At 35.9% G+C, this 21,177-nt stretch overlaps 1 protein-coding gene across 1 annotated transcript; it reads left to right on the forward strand.

Moving 5' to 3' along the window:
- Positions 1-1,700: 1,700 nt before the first annotated feature.
- LOC142624580 (protein ALWAYS EARLY 3) lies at positions 1,701-20,359 on the forward strand. Its single transcript, XM_075798191.1, has 21 exons — positions 1,701-1,889; positions 4,354-4,501; positions 4,670-4,768; positions 5,021-5,083; positions 5,436-5,513; positions 6,498-6,687; positions 7,007-7,269; positions 7,364-7,724; positions 8,529-8,594; positions 9,485-9,696; positions 9,817-9,870; positions 11,007-11,330; positions 11,415-11,593; positions 11,696-11,978; positions 13,539-13,730; positions 13,961-14,122; positions 15,276-15,419; positions 16,149-16,367; positions 18,305-18,604; positions 19,282-19,449; positions 19,710-20,359. Exons 2-20 carry the CDS (start codon positions 4,373-4,375, stop codon positions 19,447-19,449), a joined length of 3,486 nt encoding a protein of 1,161 aa, XP_075654306.1. The 5' UTR covers positions 1,701-1,889; positions 4,354-4,372; the 3' UTR covers positions 19,710-20,359.
- The last annotated feature ends 818 nt before the right edge of the window (positions 20,360-21,177 follow it).

The raw sequence follows: 21,177 nt of genomic DNA on the forward strand, positions 1-21,177 counted from the left end.
TTACTAGAAAAATGACTCAAAACGATCGGTACCATTCATTCACACTAGAAAGCATATCAATATAGCTTTCAAAATTTTAACTACACACAAACCGATAGTTAAAATTAATGAAACCATCCGGACCAACTTCATAGATACACCCAATTAGTTTCAAAGCTTGTAAGAGACAATTTCACAAACAACTTCCATGCAATAAAAATCAACATTTGAACTAACTTAAAACAGACACCTACTACCAAACCCATACAAATTCTTGCATTTTATGTCCAAATAAAGCAGTAACACAGATGACAACCCATAAGCATAGAAGAAGACTAGCAAATGGAACCAACAAGAACTAAAGGAGAGGGGAAAAAGAATGTTACTTGCTGCAAGAAGTTGAAGTTGGGTTGCTGGCTGGCAACGATGGTTTTGGATAGGTGGATACCATGATACGGCCTTGGCCAGTAATGATACCAACCCCAAAGAAATTTATAGAACGGGAAGCAAAAAAGGAAAAAGGTAAAAAGATTAGGAGGATCTTACCTCTTCATCAATAAGTATCAAGCTCAGCATTGGCCTCTTAAAACTAGACCTAATTTCTCACACCTATGATGTTCACAAACCCATTACCCACATTAATTGCCCCCCACAAATTTTCACAACCCAGAATTGGTACCAAAGATCAAAGAAAAGATGGAGCAAAGAAAAGAAAGATGAAAGGAAATGGAGAGAAGGGAGAGAGGCTTACCGGCGGTGTTACGGCGGACCGGCGGTGGTGTAGCAATGGCGGTCGGTGTAGCAGCTGAGAAGCGAGAGAGAGAGGGTTCTGAAAGAGGAGAAAGAGCGTTTCAAAGTGACAGATTCAGAGAGAGCGTTTGAGAGACTGAGAGTTGAGAGATTGAGAGTACTGAGAGTTGAGAGACTGAGAGTTGAGAGATTGAGAGATTGAGAGTACTGAGAGTTGAGAGACTGAGAGTTGAGAGATTGAGAGTACTGAGAGTTGAGAGATTGAGAGTGTTTCAGTTACGCGTTTGAAAGGTAAAGTGGGGGAAAATTGTGTGGATTTCGAGTCTTATAAACTCGATTTCTACGTGGCTAAATTCCGACAAACCCAATAACTCGAGTTTTAAAATCTCGATTTTTAATACATATTTCAAGTCTTATAAACTCGATTTCTACGTGGCTAAATTCCTCCAGGTGGAAACTTTGTCCACGTAATCGAAGAACAAACACGACAACTCGAGTTTTAAAAACTCGAGTTTCAATTAAATCTCGAGTTTCTAAAACTCGAGTTGTTAGTTTCCCACATACTTTCCAAACCCAGCCAACTAACGAAATCATTTGCACAGTAACGTTATTTGGAAAGGATGTTCGAGTTGAACGTCATGACAAAAACCATCAAGGGGTTAAATGTAATTTCTCCTAATTTTAAAAAGCCCGTGGGAATTTGTGTGTTTTGGATGGGGCCATACAAATGACGGTGAGGATGTTATCCATAACCGCACGTACGATCTTCCACAATTCTCATAAATTCCACGTGTACGGTTCATGATGCGATAGACCAGGGAAAACCACCGAAGGAGCTCTCACACCCAAAAACCCAAAAAATCAAAATCAAACTCCAAAACCAAACGAAATTTAAAAAAACACAAAAATCTGAGACTGATGAGAGAGAGAAAATTGTAATTACAAAAACTCTCTCTCATTCCGGGTCTATTATTATCACTTTAAAGTTTCGCGGTTATGCCCTCAAATTCTCATTCCCATTTCTCTTCTTCTTCCTCATCTTCATCTTCGTCTTCGTCTTCTTCACTTGGTGCTGTGCTTCGCGTTCTCGATCAGACAGTGGCTCTGTTCTCTTCTGTCGCTGTTTAACGCTTTGTTCGTAGCGGCACACGATTTGATCGGTGAGTGCGCATTTTTCTTGTTGCTGAATTTCTCACTTTCTAGGGTTAATTGCTCAAACAATTTCGAAATTCCGAACCGGTTTTTTTTTTTTTCGTTTTCGTAATTGTTTGGTTTCTGAGAAAACTGAGGGTTTGGAATGAGATCAAATCGAAGTGTTTGAATTATGATGTAGTTGTGTTTTGCTGCTGTAAGTTCAGTGAGTATTTCTTTCTTTCTTTTTTTTTTGAATTTTGAATTTTGATTTCGGAATTGTGGATTTTGTTTACTTTTCTCGCTATTTGTTTTCTCAGCAACCAAACGGTTTCGGATCGTTGATTTTGCTGTTTTTTGCTCTTTTCCTTTTCTTGTTCTGAAGCTGTTTGAATTTTGATTGGTGTGAATACAGTTGTGGAATCTGAACTTTTTTCCTCTCGTCCTTTCTGTTTGGTTGGCGGGAAATCTGAGACTGAGTTGAGGAAAATAGCGTAAAGAGATAGATTGTTGTGCTTATTATTGTTTCAGCTTGTAAAATGTGAAGGATGACTTTCCGTTAGCTGAATAGGTGGAGGATTTTTTTTCTCTGATCCGATGAGTGAACTCAGAAATCTAATTTGCTACTTGAAGGGTATGCGATGCATTTGCTGATCTTGATTTGGCAAGTGGGTTTTTGTAAAACCCTGTCACGTGCTAAGGTTATGCCTGCAGTGCTTGTGTTAGGTTATTTACTCCTGAGTTAGTGGAGGGTGCTATGGATTTGAATTTTGGTAGATTTGGCTCTGAAATGCTTGTATAAGAGGGGTATTTAAGTGAGAGCAGAAATTGAGGAAAAACTAGCAATCTGGGGATCCGATGGTATGGAGTAACACCTGTTTGCTCTAAACATTGTGTTGAACAGACCCACTTTTCGTTGCTTGTTATTCTTGCAAATTGTTAGTGTGGACCAGCAGTTTGGTTCCCTAGGAAAATGAGGGAAAGACAAGGTTGTATACTTGAGTGTGTGTGTGTGTATATATATTATATCAACTAAGTCAAATATTTTGATATGGGTTTTGCTGAGTCAAAAACTTTTCTTTCCTACATTTTCTGAACCTCAATTAATTGCTCTTTAGCATTAATTGTTTGCTTACACTTCTCTTCACGTTTATAACATAGATGTGTTTTGATTGATGGTATTGCTTTGCTGTTGCTACATTAAGGTATTGCCCAAGAATTTGAGCCATTTCTTAGGATTCATTACCTTACATAGGATTTCTATGACACTTAAAAGTAAGATAAAGAAGAAAACAATTTTAAATTTGTCCTTTGTTGAATCAGTTTGTAAATCTTGGATAAAGAAACTTTGCAATATTTCCATTCTTTTCCTAGCTTTGATTAGCAAAAAAAGCATTAATGTTCTTTTCCTTCTTGTTGCTAATCTAAAATTTATGAGGATGTTGGCAGATGTGAAATTACTTTTGTAGCTTATTAGAGATTATTGTAGTTCGGCATTAGCATATAGATGGCAGGCCTGTAAGACTTGATGTTCAAGAGATACCAAATAGTGAGTTTTTGATATCTTTAATCAATAATTCTTAAAAATAGAGAGGTTGAAAAGCATCAACGGTGCTTTATGGTACTAAATGTTGAGTTGTTAAGAAGAAACATATTCATAAAATGTTGAGGTGTTGCGAAAATGAGAATGTTAAGATTGATAAGTGTAAATATAAAGAAAGATAGGATTTGAAATGAAGATATTCTCTTAAAGATAAAGGTGGTCTTTATTAATGACAAAAGATGAGGGAGAGTCGTTTGAGATGGTTTGTTCATATTTAGAGGAGAACTATTAATGCACCAATGAGAAAGTGTGAGTTGAATCAATTTGAGGGAACAAAAAAAAATGTAGAAGAAGACCAAAAAAACATTAATGGAAGTAGTAAAAAGGACATGTCAATTAAGAGAGTAATAGAGGGTATGAATTTGGATATAATAAAATAGTGAAAAATAATACATGTTTTTGAACCTAACTAGTCTGTTGAGAGTCCGTATATGATGCCAAAATTTTGGGACTATGGCTTGGTTGTTGTTGTTGTTGTTGTTGAGTTGAAGAACCAAATTATCTTTTTTCAAATATTTTTTTGACAATTCAATTTTTACAACAAGATGCAACAGTGGTATGGTGGTAGAATAGTATCATTTTCCAGCCGTTTATTGTTAGCCAATTCAAATATGATTTTATTCTTGGCCAATACATTTGAGCAAACTGCCATTTTCAGATTCCCCCCCCCCCCCCCCCCCAACCCACCCATTAGGGGGACATGGGTGGTGGGAGTTAAAAATGTAGACAAATCTGGTGAACACAGATTTTTTATTTATTTTTAATAAATGGAAAAGGGGTGGGGGTAGTGATTGTTAAAACACTGTGTTAACTTTATAAGCTTTTCTTTTCATCAAGGATATTGCTTTGGTAACTCATGCTTTGCTTCTTCATATTACAATATGATACAGACAACTGAGGAAGTTACTCATGGCCCCATCAAGAAAATCAAGAAGTGTCAATAAGCGGTTTTCTTATATTAATGAGGTTGCATCTAGTAAGGACGGAGAAAATGCTAACAAAAGTAGGCAGCGGGGCAGTCCTGGCTTTGTTCAGAAGGTAATCATGTTCTAAAACTGCTATTGTATGTGAACCTGCCCCAGTATTATTATGCTAACAATAGTATAGTATCTTGATATCATATTGATATAACTGAAACTGGTAAGATGCAACTTGTGAAAAGTTGGATGCCTTTTTTAATTCATTACGTCTTCCTATCATGTGTAGAAGAGGAAGTTGTCCGACATGTTAGGAGCTCAATGGAGCAAGGAAGAGCTTGAGCGCTTTTATGCTGCATATCGTAAGTTTGGAAAAGATTGGAAGAAGGTCAGTACAAACTTCATAACTACAATATAGTATTCTTATTAGATATAGGTTACAATAAGTGCTGTTACCTGGATGTAGCTTTTTGGCCTTCACCACAAACTGTTTCTTGGACTCTCCAATAAATTTTGTGGGATCAAGCTTGCAACTTCATGCTTGAGAATTTGGATTATTCTACTTTAATGCGTAGTTGGAGTCATGTCCATCTTAGTATATGCTTATAAATCTGGTTCCTGTATGATCTGGTTTCTTTAGGTGGCTGCTGCAGTGCGCAACCGATCTGCAGATATGGTAGAGGCCCTTTACAGTATGAATAAGGTGCTCATGGTTTTCAATTACTTGAATCTACCCAGTAACTTATCTTTATTTCATTATTTATTTTGTGATGCTAAGTATCCGTGATTTTGTTGTCATATTTCATGTTTTAATGCTTATAATGATTAACAAAATACTTCTTATCGCATCAATAGGGTTGCTTCTATTGATTTATGTTTTTTCTGTAAATTTGAAGTTTTGCTGTTTCTAAGTGATGCCGCCATTATTTTTTAATTTTTTTTGGGTTGCCAGAGTTTGATCTTTTTGCACATTATGGGACACTCTAAGGAGAATTTTGGTTTGCCTGGCTTTAAAAAAAATTTTGTGGTGATTTTGGTTTGTGCTCTGTTTTCAGGCCTACTTATCTCTGCCAGAGGGTACTGCTTCTGTGGTTGGACTAATAGCTATGATGACTGATCACTACTGTGTACTGGTGAGAGTGGATTTCAGTTTTAAACCAGTTTTGTAGACTTTCACATGGATCTTTCTTTTTTGGAAATATTATGCAGCTGGTGCTCCAATTGATTTTGCCTTCAATATTTGTGAATTATGATCCTTTTGTTTTATCCTCTTTACAAATCCTGCAAGAGGAAAGGAAACCTTAATTTTTGTGATGAAAAATTGAGAAACAGAAACAAAAAACCTGACTCAATGCCAAAATATCCCTATGGTAATAGTGCGGTGGTTCACTATTACTTTTCATGGGAAAGGGTTTGGTTTTCTTCATTCTTTACCTACCCTAGTTTTCCTGTTCAAGAGGGGTACCTTTACCCATCTGTGGGATCTTGTCTCTTGCCATATCACTATAATTTTCTACAGTGGTAGCTGTCAATTTTGTTAATTTTTTGCAGCTTAAATCAGGATCATCAAGGATGCAGATGCTAGAATATAGAATTGGTGATTTGGGCATTGGCTGGTTGTAAAATTTTCTGGATTAAGAATTACTTGGAATTTGGTTTGACTTGTAAAATTCTAAGCTTGTATGATCTGAAGGAGTGTTTTTTTTTTTTTTTTTTTTTGTAATCGTATCTAACTAAGAAAAACTTCCTGGTATTGTTATTTGCTTAAAGTAAAATTCAAAATAATAAAATGCCAATGAGCTCTAGCTCAGATGGTAATCATGGTATTTACTCCTACAGGAATATCATGGAAGGTGAGTCGGGTCATAGGTTCGGGACCTAGTTGGTGTGTGTAACTTGTCAATTAAAAAAAAACTTCAAAATAATAAAATTTCAATATCTGGTTGTTGTGTCCCTCCTATATTTATGATGCATTAGTTGGTGGTTTGTGTACCTCGTATTTGAGTTTGAATGTATATGTTGACTTATCTATTATGTTCATCTGCATCTAGAAAGTGCAACCAGCTTGCGGGGATTTGTACTGTTGGGACTAAATTAAATGTTTTGTGGGCTGTCAGGGAGGAAGTGATAGTGAACAAGAAAGCAATGAGGGTGCAGAAGCATCTCGGAAGCCTCAAAAGCGTGCACGGGTTAAAACCCAGAATAACACCTCCAAAGGATTGGATGGGAATTTTCCTGATGTTTCACGGTCCCAGTCAGTTGCATCAAGTTATGGCTGCCTATCATTATTGAAGAAGAGGCGTTCTGGTGGGAAAAAAGATTTTGCTTGCTCTCTCTCTCTCTCTCTCTCTCTCTCTCTCTCTCTGTATAGGTAGTTTGGCCCTAGGTGTTTTAAATTTAATCTAGGAATTGAAACGATGCCTTCCATGCCTCATGGGAACGTGGAATCTGTGCCAAAATGTTGATTCTTATGATATCTTGTTGCTTATTTTTTACAATTTGTCTTTGGGAGAAAAATACTCTTATTTTTTTGGGGGAGAGAAAGAGGGGGAGTGGGGGGAGTCATTTTTACACTATTTTAGTTTTCCTGAGTTCTTTGTTGATGTTGTTTTGAAATTTCTCTTAGGGATTAAGCCCCATGCTGTTGGAAAAAGGACACCTCGTGTCCCAGTTTCGTATTACGATAAAGATAATGCAGAGAAGTATTTTTCACCAGCTAGGCAAGGTTCAAAGCAAAAGGTGGATTCCAAAGATGATGATGTTGCTCATGAGATTGCATTAGTGTTGACAGAGGCTTCACAAAGAGGTGGTTCTCCCCAACTCTCTCGAACACCTAACAGAAAAGCAAAGGGCGCCAGGCCATCACCTGTTAAGAATGGTGAAAGGATGGTAAGTAAACATTTTATCTAACAGTTTCTGTTACTTTCTGTTAAGTTACTTTAAGATAATTGGTTAATCAATTGTGACCCTTTTTGCTAATCAGCATGCTGAATCAGAAACAACCTGTACCAAGCTTCGTGGTAGCCAGGTGGATGAGGGTGGTTGTGAATTAAGCTTAGGAAGCACTGAAGCTGATAATGGAGATTATGCTAGAGATAGAGGGTTTTTAAGGGGTAGAGAACGTGCTGGTACTGTAGGTCAACAGAAGGTGAAGAGGTACCATGTAAAGAAGCCAGAAGTTGAAGAAAGCATAAACAATGATGTGGATGACATAAAAGAAGCATGTAGTGGGACAGAGGAGGGACAAAAACCGGGTGCTGTCAAAGGAAAGCTTGAAAGTGAGGTTGTTAGGTCCCCTTTTAAGGGTCTGAGGAAGAGAAGTAAGAAAGTTCTGTTTGGAGGAGGTATATTATAATTTTTTCTTAAACCAAGATTTTATTTATATTAATATTATTGTTCTTGTTTTCTACTCTTTTCCTCTACAATAAGATCTCCGTATGCTTTTATTCATTGAATTCTATGTGGGGACTATACTTTTTCTCCTATAAAGATCTTTGCAGGTTATTGCCTTTGTTTTATTAAGGAGATGGAAGCTGGTTTTATTTTTTATAAGAGAACAAGTTAACCTCCAAAATCTTAATTCTTTCCTAAATACATATTTTATGAAAAGAGAGAGAGAGAGAGAGAGAGAGAGAGAGAGAGAGAGAATATTGAGCATAAATGGCTTGTCATGAACTTTACAGACCTTTGAACTGAACTGAAATGACCAAGCTTCATGCATATTTTCCTTGGTTTTAGTTTTTTGCTTTATGTGGGTAAGAATGTGATAGAGCATCATTTGAAATTTTTTTTAGGATGAGGATTCTGGTAGTTGTAACTTGTATGTTTACCACCTCCCCTCCCCCCCCCCCCCCCCTCTTTTTTTTCCCCTCCTGAAGTAATTTCATCTCTACAACAGGATAGTTTTTTGATGTGATGCAGTCATCATATTTTTCTTCCCAGGTTTTAACCTGGTGTTTAATTAACTTATTAAAACTAATAGCATATCTGGATGAGATCTGTTTAACTTGATCATTTACGAACCTATCTCCTCCCTAGGTCCCCACAAATTTATTTATTTTGTTGACCTTTAAGTTTGACCTGTTTCTCTCCATTTTGTTGAAGCATGTTTCTAATTCTTTTATTATTCATTTCTCCTCTTCATGCAGATGATGGCTCTGAATTTGATGCCCTGCAAACTTTGGCAAATCTGTCTTTGATGATGCCAGATACTGGTAAGAATCTGCCCTTCAACAGATAATTTTTGAATAATAAGTCATGCAAAAACTAATCTATGACATGAGGTACTTCCTTGATCTAGCCTGCCATCTCTTTCATTTTGGTTATCTTTGAACTTTGATTATGGTGCATACACTTCATTATGTGTTAAAGTTGGATATTTTCTGAATATAAGTGTGCAACAATTGTTATCTGATATTTTGACATATTCAATGCTAGACAATATGGTACTTTACTGAAGTTGGTTTCAGTAATAAAACAATAATAACAAATTGCTATGAATAGTCAATAGATAGAAATTTTTAAGGAATATCATTACTTAAAACAAAAACCTAATCTGACTAGTAATCTCCAAAGTTGACAATCACATAATCTGATCTTAGGGAAGCTTTTTGTTATGCATGCAATTACATGACTGCTTCTCTATAAAGTGGTGGGGCTAAAGTATGCTCTAGGATATATTTTTTCCTCCAGTAGATGCAATTTGTGGCATTAAAAATGTATCTTGTGGTTAACTACCTAATTAGTTGCTTCTCCTCATGGGATTTTCACCAGTTTGCAAGCAGGTGTGTGTAAGTTCTCATGTTAATATTGAATTTAGCATGATACGAAAAGCATCTAATCTATCTGTATAATGAAACTTGTCCAAAGTCTCCCTAATGCTCCTTTCAATATTCTTGATATCACTGGAGATTCTATTTTCCAAGATGATGTATAATTTGCATTGCTTGATTGATAGCTGATTGTTTTTCCTTTTCTCTACCATTTCTGCAGCCAGAGAATGGGAACAGTAAACCTTTGGGTTTTGCTAATGCTTTGAATAAATACTGTATTAGGAGGTAATTTTACTCAAGATCTGATCATCTTTGGTTTTCTGTCTGTTAAGAGTCATCTGCACAGGTCAAAGAAGAAAGGCTTGACAAGTCTAAAGTGAAAGGGAATCATTCTATTCCAGAAGCCGAAGTCAGTGCTTTGAGGACATCTAAATTGAGCAAAGGATTTACTCACAACATTGGTGCTATTCCTGAAACAAAGGAGGAAGCTCACCAGTCCAATACTGGAATACGGAAAAGGAAGCAGAAAACCTCGCCATTTAAAGTAAGAAAACATAAAACTAACTCAAACCAGTTTGCCTGTATTTCTCTTAATTGGTAATATAATTTTTATCGGGCCTTGGCATGAAGCAATGACCATATGCAAGTTCCTTGTCCGTTGCAGATTTTTGAAGAGGAAGCTCATACCAATTCTCATAGTGAACCTAAAAAGATCGAGGTGCGTAATTTACTAATTCTTTGCACCCTGAAAGTTGTTAACAGAAGCTGTTACAGTGTTTTCATGATTTTTTTTTTAAAAAAAATATTGAATATTCTAACTTTAAAACAAATTTCTAACATGATGATCCTGCACTTTAGTATATGTGTGTGTGTGTATATATGCATTTGGTTGATGGCTTATGACTGGTTGAGTGAGATTACCAATTCTGAAGTTTACAGTGTACTGCTTCTACAATTTTAATGTGCATTGGTATCACATAAATTGCTTTTGGGGTTTGAATTGCAACCAAGTTACTTCATAAAGGAATATGGCTATTATCTTCAAAAGGGAACCAGACTTATGTTTGGTCTGAAATTTTATTTCAGAATGGAGGGCAAATGTTAAAACTGCACTATATGTCATAATCTCTGTTCATAGCAGATTGAAGTAGATATCCTTTCTTGCAATTCTTTTATTTGGTCATAATTCAGGAATTCATGCTTTGGTCCATATGTCATACTCAATAACTAACCTGTTGGTGTCTGTCCCAACATCTTAAGCTATCAGGAAGTAGGCCAACATTTATAGAAAGCAGGCCACTGGCACCCCTCCCTACAACATGTCTGGGCTTGTTAAATTACCACCGAAATAAATGTTGGCCTTGAGCATGTGAAACTTGAGGAATCACCTAAATGGGAGTCATCAAGACTTTTAACCGAAAGACCTCGTATACAATGAGACTCAGTTATCATTTTCGTGAACCATTATTTTAAACACCTTAAAATTTTAGGCGGTGGGCCACAGTGTGTATATATATATATATATATATATATTGGAACTAAGGCTTTGTTGTTGTATTTGGTGATCAATGCATCCATGTGTTTGATTAAATTGGTGAAAATAATGTACTGCACCTAAGAAACTGTATCTAAGTTATATACATATACATATATATATATATATATATACACATATATATATGTATATGTTTGCAAGTTTTTTATGGTGTATAGACCTTAAGTTGAAATTAGTTAGTATGTCTCACTTTATCATGTATGGTTTATGGTAATTGCAATACAATTCTGTTCCCTGCATCTTCCATGTGCATATTCTTGGGAGCCCTTGGCATCTAAGTACCCTGCACTTGGTTGTAGGCTACTGCTGAAGTGGTCTCCGTGAGTAAAGGCAGACGCTCTTCTCATAATTCCGCACAAGCAAAACAAGGAAGGGTGGTGAAACCTAAAGAACGTACATCTTTGAGTACTGATCTCAGAGGGGAAGGAAATGATTCAGCTCTACCAACTGTACAAGTTTCATCAGCGGACCAGGTCAACCTACCAACTAAAGCTAGGAGTAGAAGGAAGGTGGATCTACAGAAACCGGTAATACAGAATGATTCAAAGTCTGCTGAAAATATTTTGAATGACCATCCCAGTATACAGATTCTGTCATCCCACGACAGAGTACTCAGTCTTAAGGTAAAATATATATCATTGTTTATGTTTCAATAAAACTGAGTTTCTTCAAATTTTTTTAACGTTTCATTTATTTTTGTATAACAGGAAAAGCTTTCTAATTGCCTATCTTCGGATCAAGCACGGAGATGGTGCACTTTTGAGTGGTTCTACAGTGCAATAGATTACCCATGGTTTGCTAAAAGGGAGTTCATGGAGTACTTGGATCACGTTGGATTGGGTCTTGTTCCAAGATTAACCCGTGTTGAATGGGGTGTCATAAGGAGGTTTTGATTCTTAACCTTCATTTGAGTTCATACTGTGCTTTCCCACATGATTGATAAAGTGTCAGCTACCAATGCTTCAATCACAATTACTTCTTGATGCAGCTCACTGGGTAGACCCCGGCGATTTTCTCAGCAATTTCTGAAGGAAGAGAGAGAGAAGCTAAATCAGTATCGGGAATCTGTTAGAGGACATTATGCTGAACTTCGTGCCGGTACCAGGGAAGGACTTCCAACTGATTTAGCTCGTCCTTTATCAGTTGGACAACGTGTTATTGCTCTGCATCCAAGGACAAGAGAAATTCATAATGGAAGTGTATTAACTGTTGACCATTGTAGGTGTCGAATTCAGTTTGACCAGCCTGAACTAGGTGTTGAATTTGTCCTGGTACTTTTTCTTCCCTCCCATTACAATTTTCTATTGTGTTTTACATATTGTGTGATGTAAGGCTGTTTCGACTTTAAAAATTGGCACAATTAAGTAGTGTTGTTTTGCAGATATAAGAAAGGTGAATAGGAAGATGCCTCTGTTTTTGCTTTTCTCTCTTTTTTTGTAATCTTTGATATGCTTTGTGCTTCTTTGCATAAAGTAGTTTTTTGAATATACATCTTTCTTACTTATCAAAAAAAAAAAGAAAAGAAAAGGAAGATAATAATCTACCTCTTGAAATTTTAAGAAGTTATTTGATGGGGTGATTTGGTTTCTCATTTGACTTAACTATGTCAAATGGGGTGGCGCGTACACAATGCATTGCTACCTTACATATCCTCTGATGCCCCTTTCTATTAACCTTGTGTTAGTTCCTGAAAATTATCGGAGAAGTTGAGTGTTGGTATTTAATCTACGAAAGTATATTTTTCTTTGGAAATTTTATTTTGCCTCTTAATACTAAAGTTAGATGTTTAATATGTATGTGGAATCTTCATGTCATAGGATCACTTAAGTAGTGGGAGTTTATAGTTGTAGCAGATTGTTAAGCTATTTGTGAATAACTGATTCAGCATATTGTACTCCGGCCTTTCTCACTTGTAAATGTCTTGTATCAGTTTCTAGGAGGGAACAAATTTTTACTGGAATTTTCATCGGTGGATTTATTGTGTTGATGCTGCTCCATGTCTGTGGGAAGGGGGTTTGAGCAATTGGAATTTGTATTCTTAATTGGTTTTATGGCCATAACTTATTGTTAAGTATAGCATCAGTTGTAGCTCATGTCTGGTTTGATTGTTCTATATCCTTATAAAAATTTTACATGCATTTTATATCAAATTTCGAATTTCTGTTCCACTCAAATTTAATGTTGATAATGCCTTTACAACTTGTTGGCTAACTCTGCTCTGTTTAAATTCAATTGTCTTTTTAAATTTAGAAATGTCCTGTGTGAACTTTTGGATATAAGGTGGTAATAGGTTGCAGTTCTCATTACAATAGTAGTAGAAACATGGCGATAGAGTTGATGACTAGCCTCTCGGATTTATTTGTAAACTCCTAATGAGATGAATTCTGATTGCATCGCTGTAGTCAAAATCTAGAGTTCAATTTTCTCAGAAGTTGAACATGGCATTCCACAACCGTGTGACCTTTAGAATGCAAGAATTTGTTTGTCCATATAGTAAAAATCAGATGCCAAATATGGATTGGCTTGATTTTTCCTTTAAGCTCCTGACAATTATATAAAGTACCAAAAGCCAATTGTGGAATTATTTTGTTTTTAGTTTTTAATGGCTTTGAACTGCGCTGCATTGATTTTGGTTATGATTAAATATTGTATTGTGTAGCAATATTATGTCTTTGAGAGACTATGCATGTCTTTTTTTTCTCAGGTTTGTTTGACATTTGAAGATATTTGCTATTAACTATTTTTCTGAATTTCAGCAAATTTCAATGTTTGGCATTCTTTTTATCATTTTTTTAAGGATGGCACAGTGTAATACCTGTTTTCCAACGCAGGATATTGATTGCATGCCTTTCAATCCATTGGAAAATATGCCTGCATCTCTAACTAGGCACAATGCTTCTGTTAAATTATTTGAGAACTTAAACGAGTTTAAGATTAAATTTGCCCCAAGTGAGAATCTGGAGAGCACAGATGGTCCTTATATTTCCCCGTCATCTCATCACATCAGCAATTTATTAAAGCAGGTAAAATTCAGTACATTCTGGAATTTAAGTTATGTTTTTTGCTGATATTTGGGCTGTTGTCATACCTATGGAACTGTGAATCATACAGTAATTCTATTATCAGTATTTTTTCTGAGTGCTGGAACCTACAGCCCAACTAAAATTTTACACGCTAAGAAGAATTTGATATGGAAATCATCTAGAAACAAAGTGAGTGTGTTATTAACTAAGCAGAAACTGCTTTTTGTCAGGGTGGTTCACCAAGTTCCAGCTTACAAGGAAAAGTAAGGCCTACTGATATTGCTAATACCCAACAAGCAGCAAATTCTCAGCCTTTACTTCTTGCTCAGATCCAAGCAAAGGAAGCTGATGTACTAGCTCTTTCTGAGTTGACTCTTACTCTTGACAAAAAGGTTTTACTTCTTAATTGCTATTTCTGCATCATTGTAAATGTTTTTTACCTGTTGGATATTATTGTATTTAAAGATTGGGTAAAATATATTAACTTACCTTGAGGTTTGAGCTAATGCCAATTAAGTCAAAAATGTTTCAAAACTATCCAATTTGGTCCCTAAAGACTAACCTGACCCTAAACAGCTAAACGCCATTACTTATTCTCTTCTCCCTCTCTTCTTTCTCATCCCTCTCTCTCTCTCTCACCGGACCTGGCCACCTGTAAAATCCACAAGCCTTCACCAGCATCAGCGACTCCATCAAACAACCATTACTGCTACATGAAGCCCATGGCCAGTTTTGCATCAATTCACTCACTCTCTCTCTCTCTCTCTCTATTTTCTACCCACCCAAAAATAGAAACACCAACAACAACCCACGGCTGCCACCACCTCTGACCCAGTGCAGCAACAAAAGAAAAAAAAAACTACTGAATGTTTTAAACGATGTTTGCCAGCAACCCCAAAACCAAACCCATCACCACTGCAAACCCTTACCCATATCCACCAACCACATCAAACATTTCTTGAAATACACCACAGACCCATGCTCACAGCCACCCAAATCAAACCAATCCAAAAACCCACGGCAAACCAAACCAAATCTAGCAAGCCACGGCCACCCAAGCCACATGGCCACTGTAAATCTGAAAGGACACCCACCGAAAGTTAAATCCAAACCACAAGCACTAGACTCGAAGACATCCATTCAAGCATCATTTACTGGAAACCCCAAAACCCAAATCAAAATACTAAACCCATAGATCTACGAACAGTAGTACCTAAAATCCCATTTTTCAAACCCACACCCAAATCATCCGAACCTAACAACCAAAGGAAATATATATATATATATATATATATAGAGAGAGAGAGAGAGAGAGAGAGAGAGAGAGAGAGAGAGAGAGAGAATAGAACAAGTAACGGAGTTTAGCTGTTTAGGGACCTAGTTGTCTTTAGGGATCAAGTTGGTTAGTTTTGAGAAGTCTTAGACCTGATCGGCATTAGCCCAAACCTTAGGGATAGTTAATATATTTTACCCTTAAAATTTCATGGCAGTCCAGTTAGCCTTGGTGGTTAAAAGTGAGCTGATAGATAATATTAAAACTTGTAGGAAGCTGTACTGGCTGAGCTGAGGTGTATGAATGATGCGGTTTTTGATAACCAAAAAGATGGGGATAACTCTCTCAAGGAGTCAGAATCTTTTAAGAAGCAATATGCTGCAGTACTCTTACAGTTAAATGAAGTCAATGAGCAGGCAAGAATTTTTGTTGACCGACTTTCATATTTAATTTTGTTTCCATTGTATTACCACTACTTTGCCTTGACCATGCAACAACTGCCTGAGTGATATTAGAGACTGTATCTTTAGATTAGAGATTGAATTTTTAGTTTAGATTTTTATCTACATATTTTCCACGTGCTTTCATAATTTCCACGTGCTTTTGTAATTAGTTAGTTTGTTAGTCTTCAGTTAGTTAGTTTTAGTTGAATTTTCTTGTGCTTTTTCTTGTTTATATAAGAGAAGCAATTGATATAATCTACACACAATTATACAAGTTCATTTTTCCACTATATTTTATTGACCAACTTTCGTATTTAATTTGTTTTCCAGCGCATTGCACCACTTTGCTTTGACCATGCAGAAACTACTTGAGTGATATTAGAGATTGTATTATTAGTTTAGATTTTTTCTATACATATTTCCACGTCTTTTATAATTTCCACATGCTTTTGTAATTACTTAGTTAACTTAGTTTGTTAGTCTTCAATTAGTTAGTTTCAGTTGTATTTCCTTGTGCTTTTGTAATTAGTTAGTTAACTTAGTTTTTTAGTCTTCAATTAGTTAGTTTCAGTTGTATTTTCTTGTACTTTTCTTGTGCTTTCCTGTGTATATAAAAGAAGCTATTGATATAATTTACACATACAATAATACAAGTTCATTTTTCCACACACTATTTTCTAATAGATCACCTTTCATTTCCAGGTTTCTTCTGCTTTGTTTTGCTTGAGGCAACGCAACACATATCAAGAGAGCTCCCCACATTTGTTGTTGAAGTCCATGGCTAATTTAGGTGACCCTGGTGGCCAATTGAGCTCTCTTGAATGTTCTGCTGGTCATGCCCAAGAATCTGGATCTCATGTTTCTGAAATTGTTGAAAGTTCAAGAAAAAGAGCGAAAACTATGGTTGATGTCGCTATGCAGGTATGGAAAGTTCATTTTACATAGTCCGTGTCCTGTTGCCCTTTGCAATTACTGGTGATTCATGTAACTTGCTATACGTAGTCCCTAGGATCAATTTTATGATTATTACAATTTGTTCCAGTTTATTCCTTTTTCATCATATGCATCTATCCAAAAAAAGAGTCCTTTTTCATCATATGGTTGGAATGTCATGCTTTAACATTGGCATTTGCACACAAATTGTAGAACTTACTAGCAGATCACTTGATGGCATTGTTCCAATTCCATTGTTGAAATGTTCATTGCATCAAGGTGTTCCCATTTTCTTTGATCACAATTTGAGACATGCATACTTGATCCTAAATTGGGAAATTCAATGCAAACATATTCTGTTGATGTCCTAAAGAGTAATACTTGGCAGAACCAAATTTATCAAATTAGAGACAACAAATATGTTAAAATTTATTTTCTTATACCAGTTTGTTAGAATTTGGGACCAGCATAAGCTATGTAGGACAATTGGGGAATTTGTCTATGTGCTGTTGTGGTGGGTTTAGGATTAGGAAAGAATAAAATTAGAGAGAAATTAGGGCTGTTCAGGTGCTGTATGAACAGTATCCGTGGACAGTAATTTTAGAAAAAGAAGAAAGGAGGAAGAACCAACAAAACCAATGTGCCTATTGCTCAGTACACTCAATTATATTAATCAACTGATTCCATCTCTTTTGAATACAGAGCACAATATATTTAAAGATTCTTTCTTGTACTAGTAGTAATAGGACTCCTAGTAGTATTAGCCTATTAGGACTACTAGTTTGACTAGCCTAATAAATAATAACTTGGACCCAAAGAAAATAAACCTAAGATACTTAGGATCTCCTAGAAGATTCGAGACTCAAGCAAATTTCCAAAATACCCTTGATTTGCAGGAATTGCGGAAATTACAAATTTTCCCTTGAATATAAAATTGACCATAAATAATAAAATAAAATCCCATATTAAAAACTGTTTTAACCCTAAATGCCTCATACTTGGACCATCAAAACCACACAACTTCACTTCAATTGGACTTCAAATGAGGACCCAATATAATAATTCTTGAATAGGCGAATTTGCTAAGTAATAGCATATTAATCTTCCATGACTTCATCAATACGTGCATTCTCATGAACAATAAATAAAAACATCTACACAAGACACAAAGTTTAACATGATTCAACTTCCGTGCTTACATCCACAGGCAACACCAACCAAAATATACTCTCAACAACATGGATACAACCATACTTAACCAAGCCTCACAAACACACTCAAAAGCCCTCACAAACACAAAATAATCTATATCCCATTACTTACAAAACAAACTCTCGATACCAACTCATAAATTGACAGTCACAAGCCCAAAACCCTAAATATGTCCAGTGGTGCTCTCTTACTCAAACAATAGACAATCTCTCAACTAACACGCGCAAATATATTTCAACTCCAAAAGAACTACCAAACTACTTTCAAAGAGACCCACTCATGTACTTCAAGGAGTCTTCTTTCTCTCCCCATATGGGAGGACCTCTTGGGCGAAAGTCGTAAAATCCTTTATAGTACAATCTATATAGAAGGCTCCAACTCCTATTCTTTGGTTGACAAGGATTATAAAATTACTTCTTTGACCAGGATTATGAAATTACTTATTTGACAAACAATAGATTTTCATTCTTCACCAAGAAGACCTAAATAGGTAACCAAGTTAAAATAGGAATTTGAGACAATTTTTAACAAAATACACAAAAGATAGTTTTTAGATGATTTAATGGAAATCAAGTATTTTCTTTATAACTTTTTTTAGACTTGATCTGACAGCATACATTAGATTACAAGGTCAATCCATCTTGCTTGCCATTTCAGTTCTCTGGTTGTCAGTGCAGTGCTTCTATCTGACTAAAATTTCCTCTTGATTTCAGGCAGTTTCATCCTTTAAAAAGGGGGGAGTTAACATGGAAAGGATTGAGGAGGCTATGGATTTTGTAAATAATCAGCTTTCAGTAGATGATTCTAGCATGTTAGTTGGGAGGGCTTCTGCTCCTGCAGATGCAAATCATGTTACTTTAGCATCTCAGGATCAGTCGACTGCCTGTTCATCAGTTTCATCCGCAACTAATAATGCACCTGATCCTAATTTAGACAGATTGGCCAACCAAAATGAAGTGAAAATCCCTTCAGAACTTATTGTTCATTGTGTGGCTACTTTGCTCATGATTCAGGTAATTTCTAGCATATATTCCATAGTTTTCTGTTTACGATCTCATTTATCAAAACAATTTCAGTTTACTATCTTGAATCCATTAGTTTCAAACCAAAAAGTTGAATATGCTGCAACTTTCTTATGTTTAGTGGTGTTTCTATATTCAAACCGTCCTGCACAGTGTCTCTTATCAACCATTTTATAAAAACATTCCCTTCATTTTATCTGCTTTACTTGAATGCTTTGTCTGAGGACATCACTTGTAGACTTTGCTTACAACATCACTGGTACAAATTTCTGTATCAAATGATCGTATTTTTTCCCCTAAAAAATATATAGCTGTGAGACGAAAGACATTTTGGATATGCCAATTCTTTGGGCCCAATGGTATTTCCTTCCCCAGTAAAATGCTAATTTTTTTTTTCTTGGCCTTTTGCTTTGTATTTACCCATCAAATACAAGTGAAATATTATATATTTAGAACAGATTTACAAAGGATCAAAAAAGTGCATTGTGAAAATTTAAGAGATACATGAGTTGCTTATTAAAGTCCTTGCTCTTCGTGATATCTTCTGGTTATAATGTATGGATTTGATATTAGTCATATATTACTGGATTCATGGTTATGTTATTGTACTGGAGGGGCTGATAACTAGTAATCTCTGGTTCTAACAATCTTCACTAAACAAAATACAGAAGTGTACAGAACGACAGTTTCCACCAGCTGTTGTTGCCCAGGTACTTGATTCTGCTGTTAAAAGTTTACAGCCCTGTTGTTCACAGAATCTTCCAATATACGCAGAGATACAGAAATGCATGGGAATTATTAGAAATCAGATATTGGCACTCGTACCTACTACATAGGTACATTCTTGTTCCTCAGTCTGTAAATTGCACAGCCTTGAGTCACGTTTTGAATGTGATGTGCACTGTTTCACCAAACCCTTTTTTCTCTTCACCGTCAAGACAAATCAATACATGTATTAAAATATCCCAAGTAAATTGTGTATAATTTTTATCGGTACATGAAGCACCTCTCATTTTCTTCTTCTTTTGCAAGCTTTAAGCAGAACTGTCTTAATGCTCGAGCCTTTATATGCCATAATTGGAATCTGATTTGACAGGTCTGCTGAGGGAGAGTGCCATGATATTAGGCGGAGAGAAGGCTATTATTATTATTATATAATTCAATCTGATTGTGGAGGATAAATTGGGGTTTGTTTCTCACTAGTGTCCACTAGCTGCATCACCGCAGGTCAAACAATCAATCACTTTCAGAAGAGACCAGGTAAAATGCCTTGCGGTCCAAACCAAAAATTCATTGGAATGTAAATAAAATTCATGTGGAAGAGGTGGCTTCTCGGAATTTCGCCATTCGCAAACGGTCACTTGTTTCATATGAGGCTCGCTCGATACATGTAGCAGAGTGAGAAACCTTTGGATCCCACCCGTAAGGTATGAGGGCGAGATTCCAAATGGTAGCACTTCCCTGAGTGGGCTTTATACTAAAAGCTACTGCATGTTGGTTATACATTGCAAACTCTTCCAGACGTGAGAAGATATATTTGGCACACTACAAATAATCTGCTAGTTATGTACACTTACAAATTTCAGGCTTACTTAAAAGGCAAGGTAACAAGGGATTTGCTATTAGTCCCAAAATTGATCTGTAAGTACTGTTGTATTTGCCATGCTGGCACTGTAACTCTTAATTCACAACACTTAACTCAAAATTAATAAAGGCAACTTTACTGTGGGTGATTCTTTGGGGCAATATTTGCATCTATAATATATCTCGGACGAGTTATTTTATAATAATTAGGATATTTTATGGTTGTTCATGTAGCTTAAATTAATCTAGTAAACAGATGGGGGGAAGAGTGGACGACTTAGACATGTTCGTATACAATGCTCTCCTGCAATTTAAATGCAATATGAGATGATCTCCCTCAGTATCAAATACCTTTCCAAAGTCTGATATATATATATATATATATATTAAGATCGATTTAAACTATCTAAGTGATTACGGAAAGCTTCTATTATGTCCCATCCTTTTGCAATATGAGGTAGATGTCATGTGACTGGAGCATTCTTGGTTGTGATTATAGAGCCAATTGTATGGATTTATTTTCTACAAAACAAGATCTAAGGATTATTGGTGTTCTCACGTTAATGTTAGCTTAAATAAATCAGCAACTAAGAAAAATTTTCATTGAAAAAAATATTTTAACTACTCTATATTGTAACTCCCTAAGAACCGTGTCAAATAATCTATCTCATTTTAATAAAGGTCAAAAAGGGAAAGAAAAATCGTAGAAAATGATACTTAACTGCACCCTTGTTCACAGGGGTAAGTCAGTGTTAATTGTCATTTTTCATGTCTTGAGAGACTGTCCTGTGGCTAAGAATTTCTGGTCCAGGAATCCTTACCTTGTCCTTCATCAGAATTTTTTTATCCTGATTTAAAAGGCTGGCTTTACAGATTCAGCCACCCTAATTCCATTGATCACAGTTACTCTTATCCCCGGATATTATACTTCCTTCATGGCATTTGGTTCCTTCGGCTTCAAAGGAATAATTGGATCTTCA

The sequence above is a fragment of the Castanea sativa genome, chromosome 2, assembly GCF_040712315.1.
Source record: "Castanea sativa cultivar Marrone di Chiusa Pesio chromosome 2, ASM4071231v1".
NCBI classification, from domain to species: domain Eukaryota; kingdom Viridiplantae; phylum Streptophyta; class Magnoliopsida; order Fagales; family Fagaceae; genus Castanea; species Castanea sativa.

What these genes read in the sequence shown, in the direction of transcription:
- LOC142624580 (XM_075798191.1), top strand. Translation starts at nt 4,373, where the DNA reads ATGGCCCCATCAAGAAAATCAAGAAGTGTCAATAAGCGGTTTTCTTAT. An exon ending in TTTGATGATGCCAGATACTG is followed by an intron (nt 8,595 to 9,484) that starts GTAAGAATCTGC and finishes CTGTCTGTTAAG; the next exon opens with AGTCATCTGCACAGGTCAAA. An exon ending in TAGGTGTTGAATTTGTCCTG is followed by an intron (nt 11,979 to 13,538) that starts GTACTTTTTCTT and finishes TTTCCAACGCAG; the next exon opens with GATATTGATTGCATGCCTTT.